General features: G+C 52.0%; 1 protein-coding gene across 6 annotated transcripts; it reads left to right on the forward strand.

The window, feature by feature from the left end:
• Window positions 1–472: 472 nt before the first annotated feature.
• On the forward strand, window positions 473–10,802 carry LOC119323797. 6 transcript variants are annotated; one of them, XR_005156506.1, is made up of 7 exons: window positions 473–717; window positions 810–1,040; window positions 8,048–8,101; window positions 8,201–8,291; window positions 9,156–9,571; window positions 9,704–9,917; window positions 10,420–10,802. XR_005156506.1 is itself a non-coding variant. In XM_037597510.1 (6 exons), exons 2-5 carry the CDS (start codon window positions 896–898, stop codon window positions 9,867–9,869), a joined length of 456 nt encoding a protein of 151 aa, XP_037453407.1. In that variant the 5' UTR covers window positions 473–717; window positions 807–895; the 3' UTR covers window positions 9,870–9,917; window positions 10,420–10,802. The 6 variants fall into 6 exon arrangements, 2 of the variants coding, with proteins under 2 accessions (XP_037453407.1, XP_037453406.1); XR_005156505.1 differs by having other exon boundaries at window positions 9,177–9,571; XR_005156504.1 differs by having other exon boundaries at window positions 8,201–9,610.
• The last annotated feature ends 1,278 nt before the right edge of the window (window positions 10,803–12,080 follow it).

Here is a 12,080-nt window from a genome sequence, read left to right on the forward strand (position 1 = left end):
AAGGAAGGTCGCGCGTTGCGACGCGCGCCCGTGAAGGAGCTCTTTCGCTATGAATCACGGGGATGATCCCATTCAATTTTTTTAATCTTAGTACTGCTCGCTCTCAAACCGACTGACGCCCTTTCTCCTATAAAAAATACAACATAGACGCACGCACAAACTTTTCGATGGGCGCGGAGTGTCACCGCACCTCTGCGTGCTAGTTAATCTATCAATGTAAACCATGTAACCTCATTAAATCATGCATTCATTTTCCCCTGGGAATCAAGTCATGCACCTCAATAACTATTCGATTGTTGGACGTGGTTTATCTGCAAACGAGCACATGTGTGCTCTTAATCTGGGCCGCGGAGTATAGCATCGAGATCCGCTGCATTAAATTCATGGGCCATGGACTGGTGCGTTGGTAAAAATGAAATAGCTGATATACGAACGCCGATGTGGGCCAGGATCGTGACGGGTAAACGTCCGGTATCGACGGACAGAACCAGAGCCGTGGCTCATAACGTCATGTCCCTTCCCAATCCGTGGATCAGGAATCGTGCTTTCCAGTTATTGCGACAGATCTGGAGTAAATGCGGGGATGGACTCGTCGCCTACCTCAGTCCGCTGGATTTTTCCATTAGAGAGTTCAGCTGGGAGGAGTCCTCTTCTCTTCTAGGACAAGGCTATCCAACGCCGGTGATGGTGGAGTTCGTGATGCAGCCAACTTGTTGGGTACGAATCGGAGGCACTTGTATTTGGTCACATTTGAGTTTTATTTCTGAGCCATGATATCGATTTCCCGTTTCTTTCTTCTGCACTAGAAGATTGACCATGTTGGAGGAGGTTAATCACAACGACGCCCCTATGGAGTCGTTACATTAATCCGGTGACCAAACCAGTTGCCGAGCAAATGCTGTCGCCGATGCAGGAGCTGAACGCAGAAGGGCAGATCTGTGAGGCGCAGGGGGCAGCTGCTACGGAGGAAGGAGGTTCACCACGGGCATCCGAGCAGTCGATGGGCGAGATGAATCCTATAGCCCCTGGCTGGACCAAAGGTATGGCAGTATGTAGTTTCACAATTCTTGAATTTTAATCATCGTAGTCTGAAGGATCTACGATACCACACAAGCTGTACATGGAGGTAGCATGACTTCTTAGTAAGAACTAGGTCTGCTACAAGAATAGATTATTATTTGAGAAAATTAGATACTGAAAGGGGTTAAGCAATTTGGTTGTGATAGCATTTTTTTAGCATGAACACTGCTGCCACTTCTGTGACAGTACTGAATAACCATAGTGCGTATTTGAATGCTTTGTTACCTTCAAAACAAGTCTTACTGCATAGGTAAGAAAATATAATCAGAGTGCGGATTTGAATGCTTGTGTTACAATGGAAACAAGCGCTACATAGTTAAGAAAATACAATCGAATTTGAATGCTTGTGTTACCTTGAAGACAGGTGGTATGCTACAGCGTAGTTACTTAACTGATACAGAGTGAGGTTTAAGTAATTTGCCTTATGTGAGGATTAAGTAGTACCACCAGAAAATCTAATCTAAAAGTCTAGTGCTGCAGGTCGGGATGGAAAACAAGATCATGAAGTGTAACTAGCCCTGAGTAGTAGAAATAGTCCATAAAAATTTGGGGAGGAAAAACTAAAGCAAAAAAACATCTTCTAGTATGTGGCAGGTGGACTGTCAATAATTCCAAGTCAAAGTTGTTGGTTTTGTCGCAGGCATAACCACAAGAGGCTTCTCTAGGATTGGTTCAAGTGAAACTACTTCCTGCTCTAGCATGTTTTTCTCACGCCTGCAGATGATACATCCGCAGCGGACTGAAAGTGCAGTTCAGTTAACTGAACTAACTGAACTGCAACAGAGCTAGCGTGTGTGTGTTGGGCCAGAGGCCATGTAAGCAAGTGTGTGTTGGGCCTGAGGCCGTGTGTGGGTGTGAGAGGGCCCAGGTGGGCGGCTACATATTGTACCGTGGACGAGACACTGGGTAGGAATGGAAAAAGATCTCAATTCTCCTTTCCCCTTCTCCAAGCTCTCCTCTCACCCTCTGCATCTCGATCCCCTTCTCATCCCGATCTCTCCTCTCCCCTGGGTCGTGACAATTCTGGTAATCAGAGCCAAATTTTTTTGCCCACTACCTCGCCGCTGCCGCTGATCTCACACCCTCTCGATCGCCGGTAACATCCACCGGGTTAGATGCGGCCGCTCCGGCGAGTCCGCACAAAATCCTACCCGGGGTTCGGTTGATTTGGAGCGAGACCACGGCGCCGCCCTCCAAACCCTCGGCCCAGACTCGGCGGGTGCTCGACGCCATGTCGAAGACGACCGACAAGCTGCAGAGCCTGCTCGAGTCGGTCATCCGCCGTCTCGACGCGAACCAGAAAACTGCCGACGAACGCCACCAAGCACAGCTCTCCTACAACAACCAAGTCTCCGACGAACTCAAGCACCTTGCCAAGCAGATCGACCTCACCCAGGCCGACGTGGATGAGGCCCGCAAGACCCCGCCAGCGCCCGATCCAGTCGCCACGACCGGCGTGGGCACCTCGTCTCCGTCAGCGACCGCGGACTCCTCCGCGCGGGCACCACCACCACCACCACCACCTCCACCACTGATCCGCCCCACACCGACCCACCTCTACACGGACGGCGCGGCGCAGCTCCCATTCGCGCGGCTCGTCAACCACGGCCCCCCGCTGCTGATTGCCGGGGCCCCATCGCCCACCGAGCGCGAGCGTCAGGGTGACTACTACACGAAGCCACCCAAGCATGAATTCCCTCGGTTCGACGGCACCACACCGCGCTTCTGGCTGGAGCGGTGCATGGATTTCGAGTCGCTCGACTAGTCGCGACTAGTCGTCGACTAGTCGACGAGTCGCAGTTCCAGGGCCGACTCAGCCTCTCGACTCGACTCCTGGGATGAGTCGAGCGACTCGCGCGACTAGTCTCGACTAGTCACGACTAGTCGTGGTTTTTGGGTCGAACGACTCGAGGCATCGCTGGATCTGGAGCACTCTCCTGCCGCCATGCTGCTGCTGCTGCTGTGCTGCCTCGCTGCTGCTGCTGCTTCTGCGCCCCCGCTGTAGCGCTGGCCGCCGCCGCCGCCGCTGCTGAAGCTGCAGCGGCAAGAGGAACAGGCTGGGAGGAGGAGCGGTGGCAAGAGAGCTGCTGCAGGGGAGTTGAGAGATCCATCGCTGGGAGGAGAAGTGGTGGACTGGTGGCAAGAGAGTGGCAGCAGAATGTATGGCGGCTGTGGTGAGGGAGGAGGGAGTGTGGATGGTGGATTAGGTCACGGGAGGAGTATATAGCTACTAGATGGGCTTTTGGGCCACAGGGAAGTGCATAACTAGTGGCCCATCTCTCAGTTGGCCCTGGTTACTGCTGCTGGTGGTGTGCTCCTCCCCTCCTCCCCTGGTTGCTGCTGCTGCTGTGCACTTGTGCTCCTCCCCTGACTGCCTGCTGCTTAACTCACGTCGACTCGTCGCCATGTCGACTCGTCGACCGTGAGTCTAGACTAGTCACGACTAGTCTAGAGTCGCCCCCTCCGAGCGACCCATCGACTCATCGACTCGAAAACATTGGAGCGGTGTGTGTCCTACTTCGAGCTGTACCGTGTGCCGCCGCACAATTGGGTGACCACCGCCGTATTGTACATGGAAGGCCTGGCGGCGATGTGGCTGCAAGCATACCGACAGAAGCATCCCGGGGTCAGTTGGGCGACTTTCAGAGCAGCAATCGAGGAGGAATTCGGGCCAGAAGAATTCGAAACACAAATGCATGAGTTGGTTCAGTTACGCCAGACAGGGAGTGTGCAGGATTATCGGCAACAATTCGAGACCCGCATGTATCATCTCTTGTCCCTGGACCCGACCCTGAGCACACAGTTCTTCATATCACAGTTTCTGCTTGGACTTAAAGATGAGCTACGGCTTGGGGTGCGACTGCAGAGCCCCTCCAGCATCACATGAGCAGCCGTGTTTGCGCGCATCCAGGAAGAGGAATTGGAGAAACAGCGTCTGCCGCGCCATCGCATTGTGCCAGTGGGCCGTCCTCCTCCCCCAGCAGCACCAGTTCCAGCACAGGCACGAGCAGCGGCACCTCCGCTACAGGGTGGGGACTAGTACGCCCGGGAACGGCAACTGCGCGAATTCCGGCGTGCCAATGGCCTTTGTTTCCGCTGTGGTCACAAATACTCCCGCGAGCATCAGTGCAAACGCACTGGACATATTTTGATGATAGAAGTGGGAGATTTTGGCGAGATTTTGTCAGATGACACGGTGCACGCATTGCAGCTGCTGGACGCACCAGGGGCGCAAGAGCCCGAATGTTGCTCTCTGTCTGAACATGATGTATCTGGCGAGGAAGGCCCCGCTACAATTTGTTTACGTGCACAAGTGGGTGATCAGGTTATGCTGCTGCTGGTGGACTCGGGGAGCTCACACAGTTTCATCAGTGAAGCGTTCACCGCCCGGATCGCTGCCCGAACAGAGGAGTTACCCGCGGTTACAGTTCGAGTGGCCAATGGTCAGAGATTGCACTGTAACAAAATTGTTCACCAGTTGGCATGGCAGGTCCCAGGGCACACTTTCCATACCGATCTCCGGGTTCTGCCGCTGAGCGCGTATGATGGAGTGCTTGGCATCGACTGGCTCTCAGCACACAGCCCCATGCTCTGTCACTGGCAAATGAAGACGATCCAATTCGACGTCAATGGCAAAACTGTCCACCTGCAGGGAGTAAAATCTTCAGACCTGCCTCGCATAGCGGAATTGGATGCCTATGAATTGCACCGCATGGAAGTAGCGAATGACATTTGGACAGCAGCCTTGGTTACCATTGAGCGGACGGACAAAACCCAACCTGAACTTGTTCTCCCAAATATTCAGAAGGTGTTATCTGAATTTGAAGACGTGTTTGCTGAACCCACTACTCTGCCACCCCGTCGTCAGTATGACCATGACATTCATTTGGAGCCGGGCACCATGCCTATCAACACCAAGCCTTACCGTTACTCGCCGGCACAAAAAGATGAAATCGAGCGGCAAGTACAGGACATGCTCAACTCCGGTGTCATCGCACACAGCATGAGCCCTTACGCTGCCCCGGTCCTGCTGGTCAAGAAGAAGGACGGCAGTTGGCGTTTCTGTGTCGATTTTCGACGACTCAACTCTGCAACAGTGAAGAACAAATTTCCCCTCCCGGTAGTTGACGAGCTCCTGGACGAATTGGCAGGCGCCAAGTACTTCTCCAAGATTGATTTACGTGCTGGGTACCATCAGATTCGCATGCGGGAGGAGGGCGAGGAAAAGACTGCCTTCAAGACACACCATTCGGCCTTTGCAATGCTCCGTCAACCTTCCAGTGCTTGATGAACACATTGTTCGGCCGTTATGTGCGTAAGTTCATCATCATATTTTTGGACGACATCTTGGTATTCAGCACTGACCTGCAGGCACACGAGGAACATCTTCGCCTCACTCTGCAACTTCTCCGCGAGCATCAACTATTCGCCAAGGCCAGCAAGTGTTCGTTCGCACAAACAAGCATTGAATACCTCGGGCATGTGATCTCACAAGAGGGAGTTGCTACGGGCAACAGCAAGACCAGCGCCATGTAGTCCTGGCCCGTGCCCACCACGCCCACGGAGCTGTGGGGCTTCTTAGGGCTGACGGGCTACTACCGTAAATTCGTCCCCCATTACGGCTCATCGCTAAGCCCCTGACGCAACTATTGACGAAGAAAGGGTTTCTCTGGGACGACAAGGCGCAACAAGCCTTTGACATGCTCAAGCGCGCCATGGTGAGCACGCCAGTGTTGGCGCTGCCCAACTTCACGCGCCCATTCGCCATCGAAACGGATGCGTGCGATACCGGCGTGGGCGCGGTGCTTATGCAAGATGGCCATCCAGTGGCCTACCTCAGCAAGGCCCTGGGAGTACGCAATCAGAAGCTATCCACATATGAGAAGGAATTTCTCGCCGTCATGATGGCCATAGACAAATGGCGGTCGTACCTGCAGCGTGCTCCATTTGAGATCGTCACTGACCATAAGAGTCTCTGTGCACTGGATGATCAACAACTGGTAACCGATCTCCAGCGCAAAGCCATGTCCAAGATGGTGGGGCTGCAGTTCTCCTTCCGCTACAAGAAGGGCGTCGACAACAGTGCTGCCGATGCGCTGTCTCGCGTTGGCCACCTCCTGGAGCTTGACGCACTGTCCATGTGCCAACCGCAATGGCTGCAAGAAGTTGCCAATTCCTACAAGACCGACCCCGACTCTCAAGAGCTACTCACCAAGCTGGTTGTCATCAACACTGACGATCAAGGGCGCACCCTGCAGCAAGGCGTAATCCGGCAATGCGGTCGACTCTGGATCGGCGCCAACTCAGCTCTACAGACCAAACTCATCGCTGCTCTCCACCATAGCGCCGTGGGAGGTCACTCAGGCGCCACAGCAACATATCACAGAGTGCGCAAACTTTTTGCCTGGTCGGGTCTGAAGCGTGCCGTTGAGGATTTTGTTCGCCAATGCATTGTCTGCCAGCATGCCAAGCATGAGAACACACACGAGGCGGGCAAGCTCCAACCCCTCCCAATACCTACAGCGCCCTGGCAAGACCTCACCATGGATTTCGTTGAGGGATTACCCAAATCTGAAGGGTACGATTCCATCATGGTCGTTGTCGATCGCGTGACTAAGTTCGCGCACTTTGTGCCGCTCCGGCACCCCTTCACCGCGGTCCACGTCGCCCGTGCGTTTTGGGACAACGTCATCAAGCTGCACGGCGTACCTCTCTCCATCGTCTCTGATCGGGACAAGATCTTCACTAGCGCCATGTGGCGCGAACTGCTCGCCGCGGCCGGCACCAAGCTGTTGTACTCCACCACCTATCACCCGCAGACGGATGGGCAGACGGAGCGCGTCAACCAGTGCCTGGAGATGTATCTCCGGTGCGCCGTCCACGACACCCCGTATCGATGGCGCAAGTGGCTGCCAGCAGCAGAGTTTTGGTACAACTCTTCCCACCACTCGTCTCTGAAGTGCTCCCCGTTCAAGGCGCTCTACGGCACAGAACCCAACCTGGGCGGCCTTCCTCAACTCAGCTCCACGCTGCCCGTCGGCGCGTCCTCTGGTGACCTGGACTGGGCCGCGCACACCGACCTGTTGCGCGCGCAGCTCTCGCGCGCCCAGGCGCGTTTCAAGAAGCAGGCGGATCGACACCGTGCTGAGCGCGCGTTCGATGTGGGAGAGCAGGTTCTGCTCAAGCTCCAACCGTACGCTCAATCTTCCGTCGTCAACCGCCCCTGCCGCAAGCTCTCATACAAGTTCTATGGCCCGTTCTTGGTGACCGAGCGCATTGGCTCCCTGGCATACCGACTGCAGTTGCCTCCGGACAGCCGCGTCCATCCGGTATTCCACGTCTCCCAATTGAAGCCTTTCACTCCTGATTATACTCCAGTCTTTACGGAACTGCCCAGGGTACCGGACCTCGCCGCCGGCGAGTCTGAACCAATCGCCATCCGGGATCGCCGCATGATGAAAAAGGGCGACGCTCCAGTCGTCCAATTGCTTGTCCAGTGGGCCAACATGCCACCGGCGGCCACCACCTGGGAGGATTATGACATCCTACGGCAACGTTACCCGTCGGCTTGCATCTGGGAGGAGGCTGCTTCTCAAGGAGGGGACAATGTCATGCCTGCAGATGATACATCCGCAGCGGACTGAAAGTGCAGTTCAGTTAACTGAACTAACTGAACTGCAACAGAGCTAGCGTGTGTGTGTTGGGCCAGAGGCCATGTAAGCAAGTGTGTGTTGGGCCTGAGGCCGTGTGTGGGTGTGAGAGGGCCCAGGTGGGCGGCTACATATTGTACCGTGGACGAGACACTGGGTAGGATTGGAAAAAGATCTCAATTCTCCTTTCCCCTTCTCCAAGCTCTCCTCTCACCCTCTGCATCTCGATCCCCTTCTCATCCCGATCTCTCCTCTCCCCTGGGTCGTGACAGTTTTGATTCATTTTTCTCCGTATAATTTTCTTCTTTGTAAAACAGGGAACAACAAGATGTCGCTAGCCGATGCTCAGGTTCAGAACAGGGCATTGCCGGGTAATTACATCTCTGCTACTCTAATGGCGTCCTTCACAGTAAATATACAGATCAATACTCCTCGGAAGTACTAAATAGTATATGTTCAAAAACTTGCAGGTCATGACTTCTGGGCAAGGACACAGTTGCATGTTCATTTGTATCACCTTAATCAAGAGCGGCAATTAATGTTTGCAGGAAAAAGCAAGAGGTAGCACACCTCCAAATGTTCAAGACTCGTTTTCCTTCCTTACATTGACGAGTAACATAAGGCATTTTGTAAAAAGCAGCACCTTCTTCTTTTTCAGTTTGAATTTCGTCAATTTTCATAGTGACCCATGTTCTGTTTTATAGACTTTGAAGAAGGAAGCAAGTTTACTTTCTAAAAATCTGAAGTCCCTTGATGAGAATAGAATAGACGTTAAAAAATCTTGTGAGGATCAGAGAGCAGCTCTGTTAAAATTAGACGATGAATTGTATGCTGTTAATGAAAATTAAATGACAGGATAACTTGGATCAGTCCTCCATTGCTTTACCTAAACCGTAGGCCTACTTGGGTAATGAGTGGCGACAAAGAAATTGGGGAGAGATACCGGCAATGGAGTTGCGTGTCCAGCTTCTTCCTCGTCTCTGTAGATATGGAAGACCTTGCCGACAACACAGTGGTGGAGCTAGGCTGGCATTAGGCCCTGGGCCACCTCATGCCGTATTCAAGCATTATAGATGCAGTAATCTACAACAGATATTATAGTCCGAAGAATTTTGTTGTCACGACCACTGCCAAGGAGGATAGGTGAGGGAAAGGAAATCAGTTTGTCGGCATATAAATGAAAAACACATGTCGTTATGCTCGACACATAATCTCTAAATTAGCACAATTGTTTGGTCACCGCATTTTTTTTTCATTCTTCCATAGCAATGCATAGACATTCAACTAGTACTTGATTGATGCAAGAGAGGATTGGTGCAACTGCACCTAGTAGGACATCCTGTCCTAATCAAGCTACTGGCTTGGAGAAGGCAATTCTTGGTTTTGCGGACAATCCTAATGAATATGTCATTTAACCAAAACTAGGTATCAACTTTGATTCTGTAGGAGAAGCATATGATTTCTACAAGGACGCTGAGTTACCATGCTCGAGCACACATGAGCTCGTCATCTTAGCGGTTGAGCTCGACATCGAGATTGGGTTCGTTGAATTGCTGGGCCATTCCTGTGTTTGTTTGTAAAAATGGACATTTCTTTATACGTCCGACGTGAACACTGGGCGAGCGCCATCGACGGCTGGAAGCAGAGTTGTGGCTCAGGGCGTCAATGTCCATGCCGGTCCGTCGACTGGGAAACTTGCTTTCCATGAACTGCAATAGCAACCGTGTTAATGCACGGATGGAATGCAGGATACAATTATCTCCTACCTCAGGAGTGTTGATTCTTCCATTAGGGAGAGTGGTGGCCTCAGGGAACAAACTTCTGTACGAAACAAGAAGAAGGTAGGCGCTGAAGATGGAGTTTTTCATGAAGCCAATTAGGTTGTTTGAATCTGGCCAATTTTTATGTGTTCTGTGTGATTTTGATAGCTTATCCTGATATGGATCTTAAATTTTGCCTATTTCGTTACGCAGAACAATCATGCCAGAAGAGGTGACTGACATCAACATTCCGATGGAGCCTCTGCATTACCCAATCTTCGCAATGGTTGTGGAGCAGCTGCTGCCCATGAGGGAAGTGAGTGCGGACAGGCAGATCTGTGCGACGGAGGCAGCGATGAATACACAAGCAAGGATCTGAGCAGTCGATTAAGCAGATCGACCCAAAAGCTCCTGGGTGGATGCGAAGGTATGGCATTATGCAGATGTGCAATTTGTAGGGACGCATTGGGCTATTCATATGTAAAAGTGAGACAATATATAAGTGGTGATTGATTGAATGATTTCATATGTGAGTGGAAAATTGTAGCAACCTGGAATGTGCTGTGTTCGACCCACCAAAATTGTAGGAACCAGTCTTGTTTGCTGTGAACTTTGGAGGTAGTCTGCACCTGAGTAAAGAAAGTGTCAGATCTAGTACAACAGTTTGTGCACTTGTTGATCCTGATTGTCGTCTGGTGTTTGATTCCAAGCCTTAAGTATGAAAAAAGAATGGACAAATTAATGAGTTAGCATGTAGGTTTGTTAAAATATGTTGTGTGATCTGAACTTCATGGCTGTAGCAATGCGTCCTGAGTAAACTGTTATGCGGCGAACCTGAGTGTTCAATTTTTTGGTTGTAAAATGACTTGTGGTGTTTATGTGATATTACACCTGACACTCCTTGTTTTCATGGATTATTTTGCACACAGTGAGGATTGGTGCTGCCGCATCAGGCAGGACGTCGTGTCCTACGAGCTACTGCACTTGAGAAGGCGATTCATGGTTTCAAAATTGGGTACAAGCTTTGATCTGCTCGCCGCAATCCGGGCAGGGAATCAGCGGCAAGATATCATCGGCAACGGCAGATGAGGAAGAGGTAGACATCAGGTAGTGGAAGAGCACTGCCGATCTGGTTCCTTGTAATGGTCTAATGGACTGTAGATGTGTGGTGGATCTAGCCGGAGTTGGATTTAGCCGGTGAGGAAGGAGGCGAGACGTGTACTGGAAGATTAGTTGTAACTGCAACGGTGACATAAACAAATTATTTTTTGAGGCAAGTGACAATAAATAATGGGTTGGCAGTTCTCCGTTAGTCCAGAATCTCTAGTTCACGGCCCATATCGTGACTGACTTCCCAGCCGGACCTATAGTGCCTTACGGCGTCATGTTACCTGGTAGTCAGATGTGGGCCATGGGGTCATGCAGATATTAATAATACGTCAACTATACCTGGGCCTATACGTCTGGGTTTGAAAATCTCGCTGCGTGTTGACGGGGCAGATAACGAGCACATATGTGCCCGAGAGCAGAACAGCACTTTCGTTCGATTGTTGCGCTAATTTTTGTGTGGTCATGAACTATATATGCGTCGGACGTTCGAAGAAAAAAACATATAGTTCATGCTTTCTTTTTTCTTTTTTTATACACCATCTTGTCATATAACTTTAAGGGGGATGATAGGCGTCGGCGCGCCGGCCCAAACTTTGGGCCGGTCGCTTTCGAGTCGTACGATGCGAGCCACGCGCTTGTCAGATTTCGTCCGACGCCTAGCTCACCCTGCGGCCTTCCCCTTCCTCCTGCTCGCGCAGACCTCCGGCGCACTGGCCCAACGGCCCCGCGCCCCCGTTCTCCGGCCTCATCTTCCCCAACGCGGACTACCGGTGCATTGGCTTCGTGCCCCCTGCTCCCTCCCCCATTGACGCAACAATGGAGGCTCGCCGTCGTCGGACTTGCTCGTGGTTGCAACACCCCCATCCACGCCGCCCTCCTCTAGCAGCTCCCCTCACAAGAAAGGTTGCAACTATGGAGGACTCCTCGAAGCACCGTCGCACGGCCGACCCCGCTACCTCTCTGCCATCCAAAATGGATGTAACAAATTTCTCGCATGGTCATAGCAAAACTGATGGCTGTTGCAGCAAAAAACGCCGTCGCAGGTCGTTGTTGTGTCCTCATCGTCGTGCGGGGCGCAGCTCTGCTGTGAATATAGGTAGCAAATTTACATGTCGGTCGTAGCAAAATTCACCAATGGTTCCAGCAAAACGTCGCCACCGCCGTCGCTGGTCACAGCTCCACCATGAATGAATGTAGCAAAAGGCCAACATGGTTCCAACTTCTCGGCATCACGGTTCCAACATTTGGATGTCATGGTTGTAGCACTCCCCCATTCGTGTGTGGTCACCATCGGCAGCTGCTAGCTTCCAACATCTGGTCACCGTGGTTCCAGCACTTGGATGCCACGGTTGCAGCATCTGGATGCTGTGGGTTGTACAAAGTGACTGTAGTGGCGACGATGGTCACCTCCATGTAACTCCGCCCATCACTGATTTCAGCATCCATGAGCAACTCTTGGATTTTGAGGTTGCAGCTTCTG

Source organism: Triticum dicoccoides, chromosome 6B (genome assembly GCF_002162155.2).
Source record: "Triticum dicoccoides isolate Atlit2015 ecotype Zavitan chromosome 6B, WEW_v2.0, whole genome shotgun sequence".
Taxonomy (NCBI): domain Eukaryota; kingdom Viridiplantae; phylum Streptophyta; class Magnoliopsida; order Poales; family Poaceae; genus Triticum; species Triticum dicoccoides.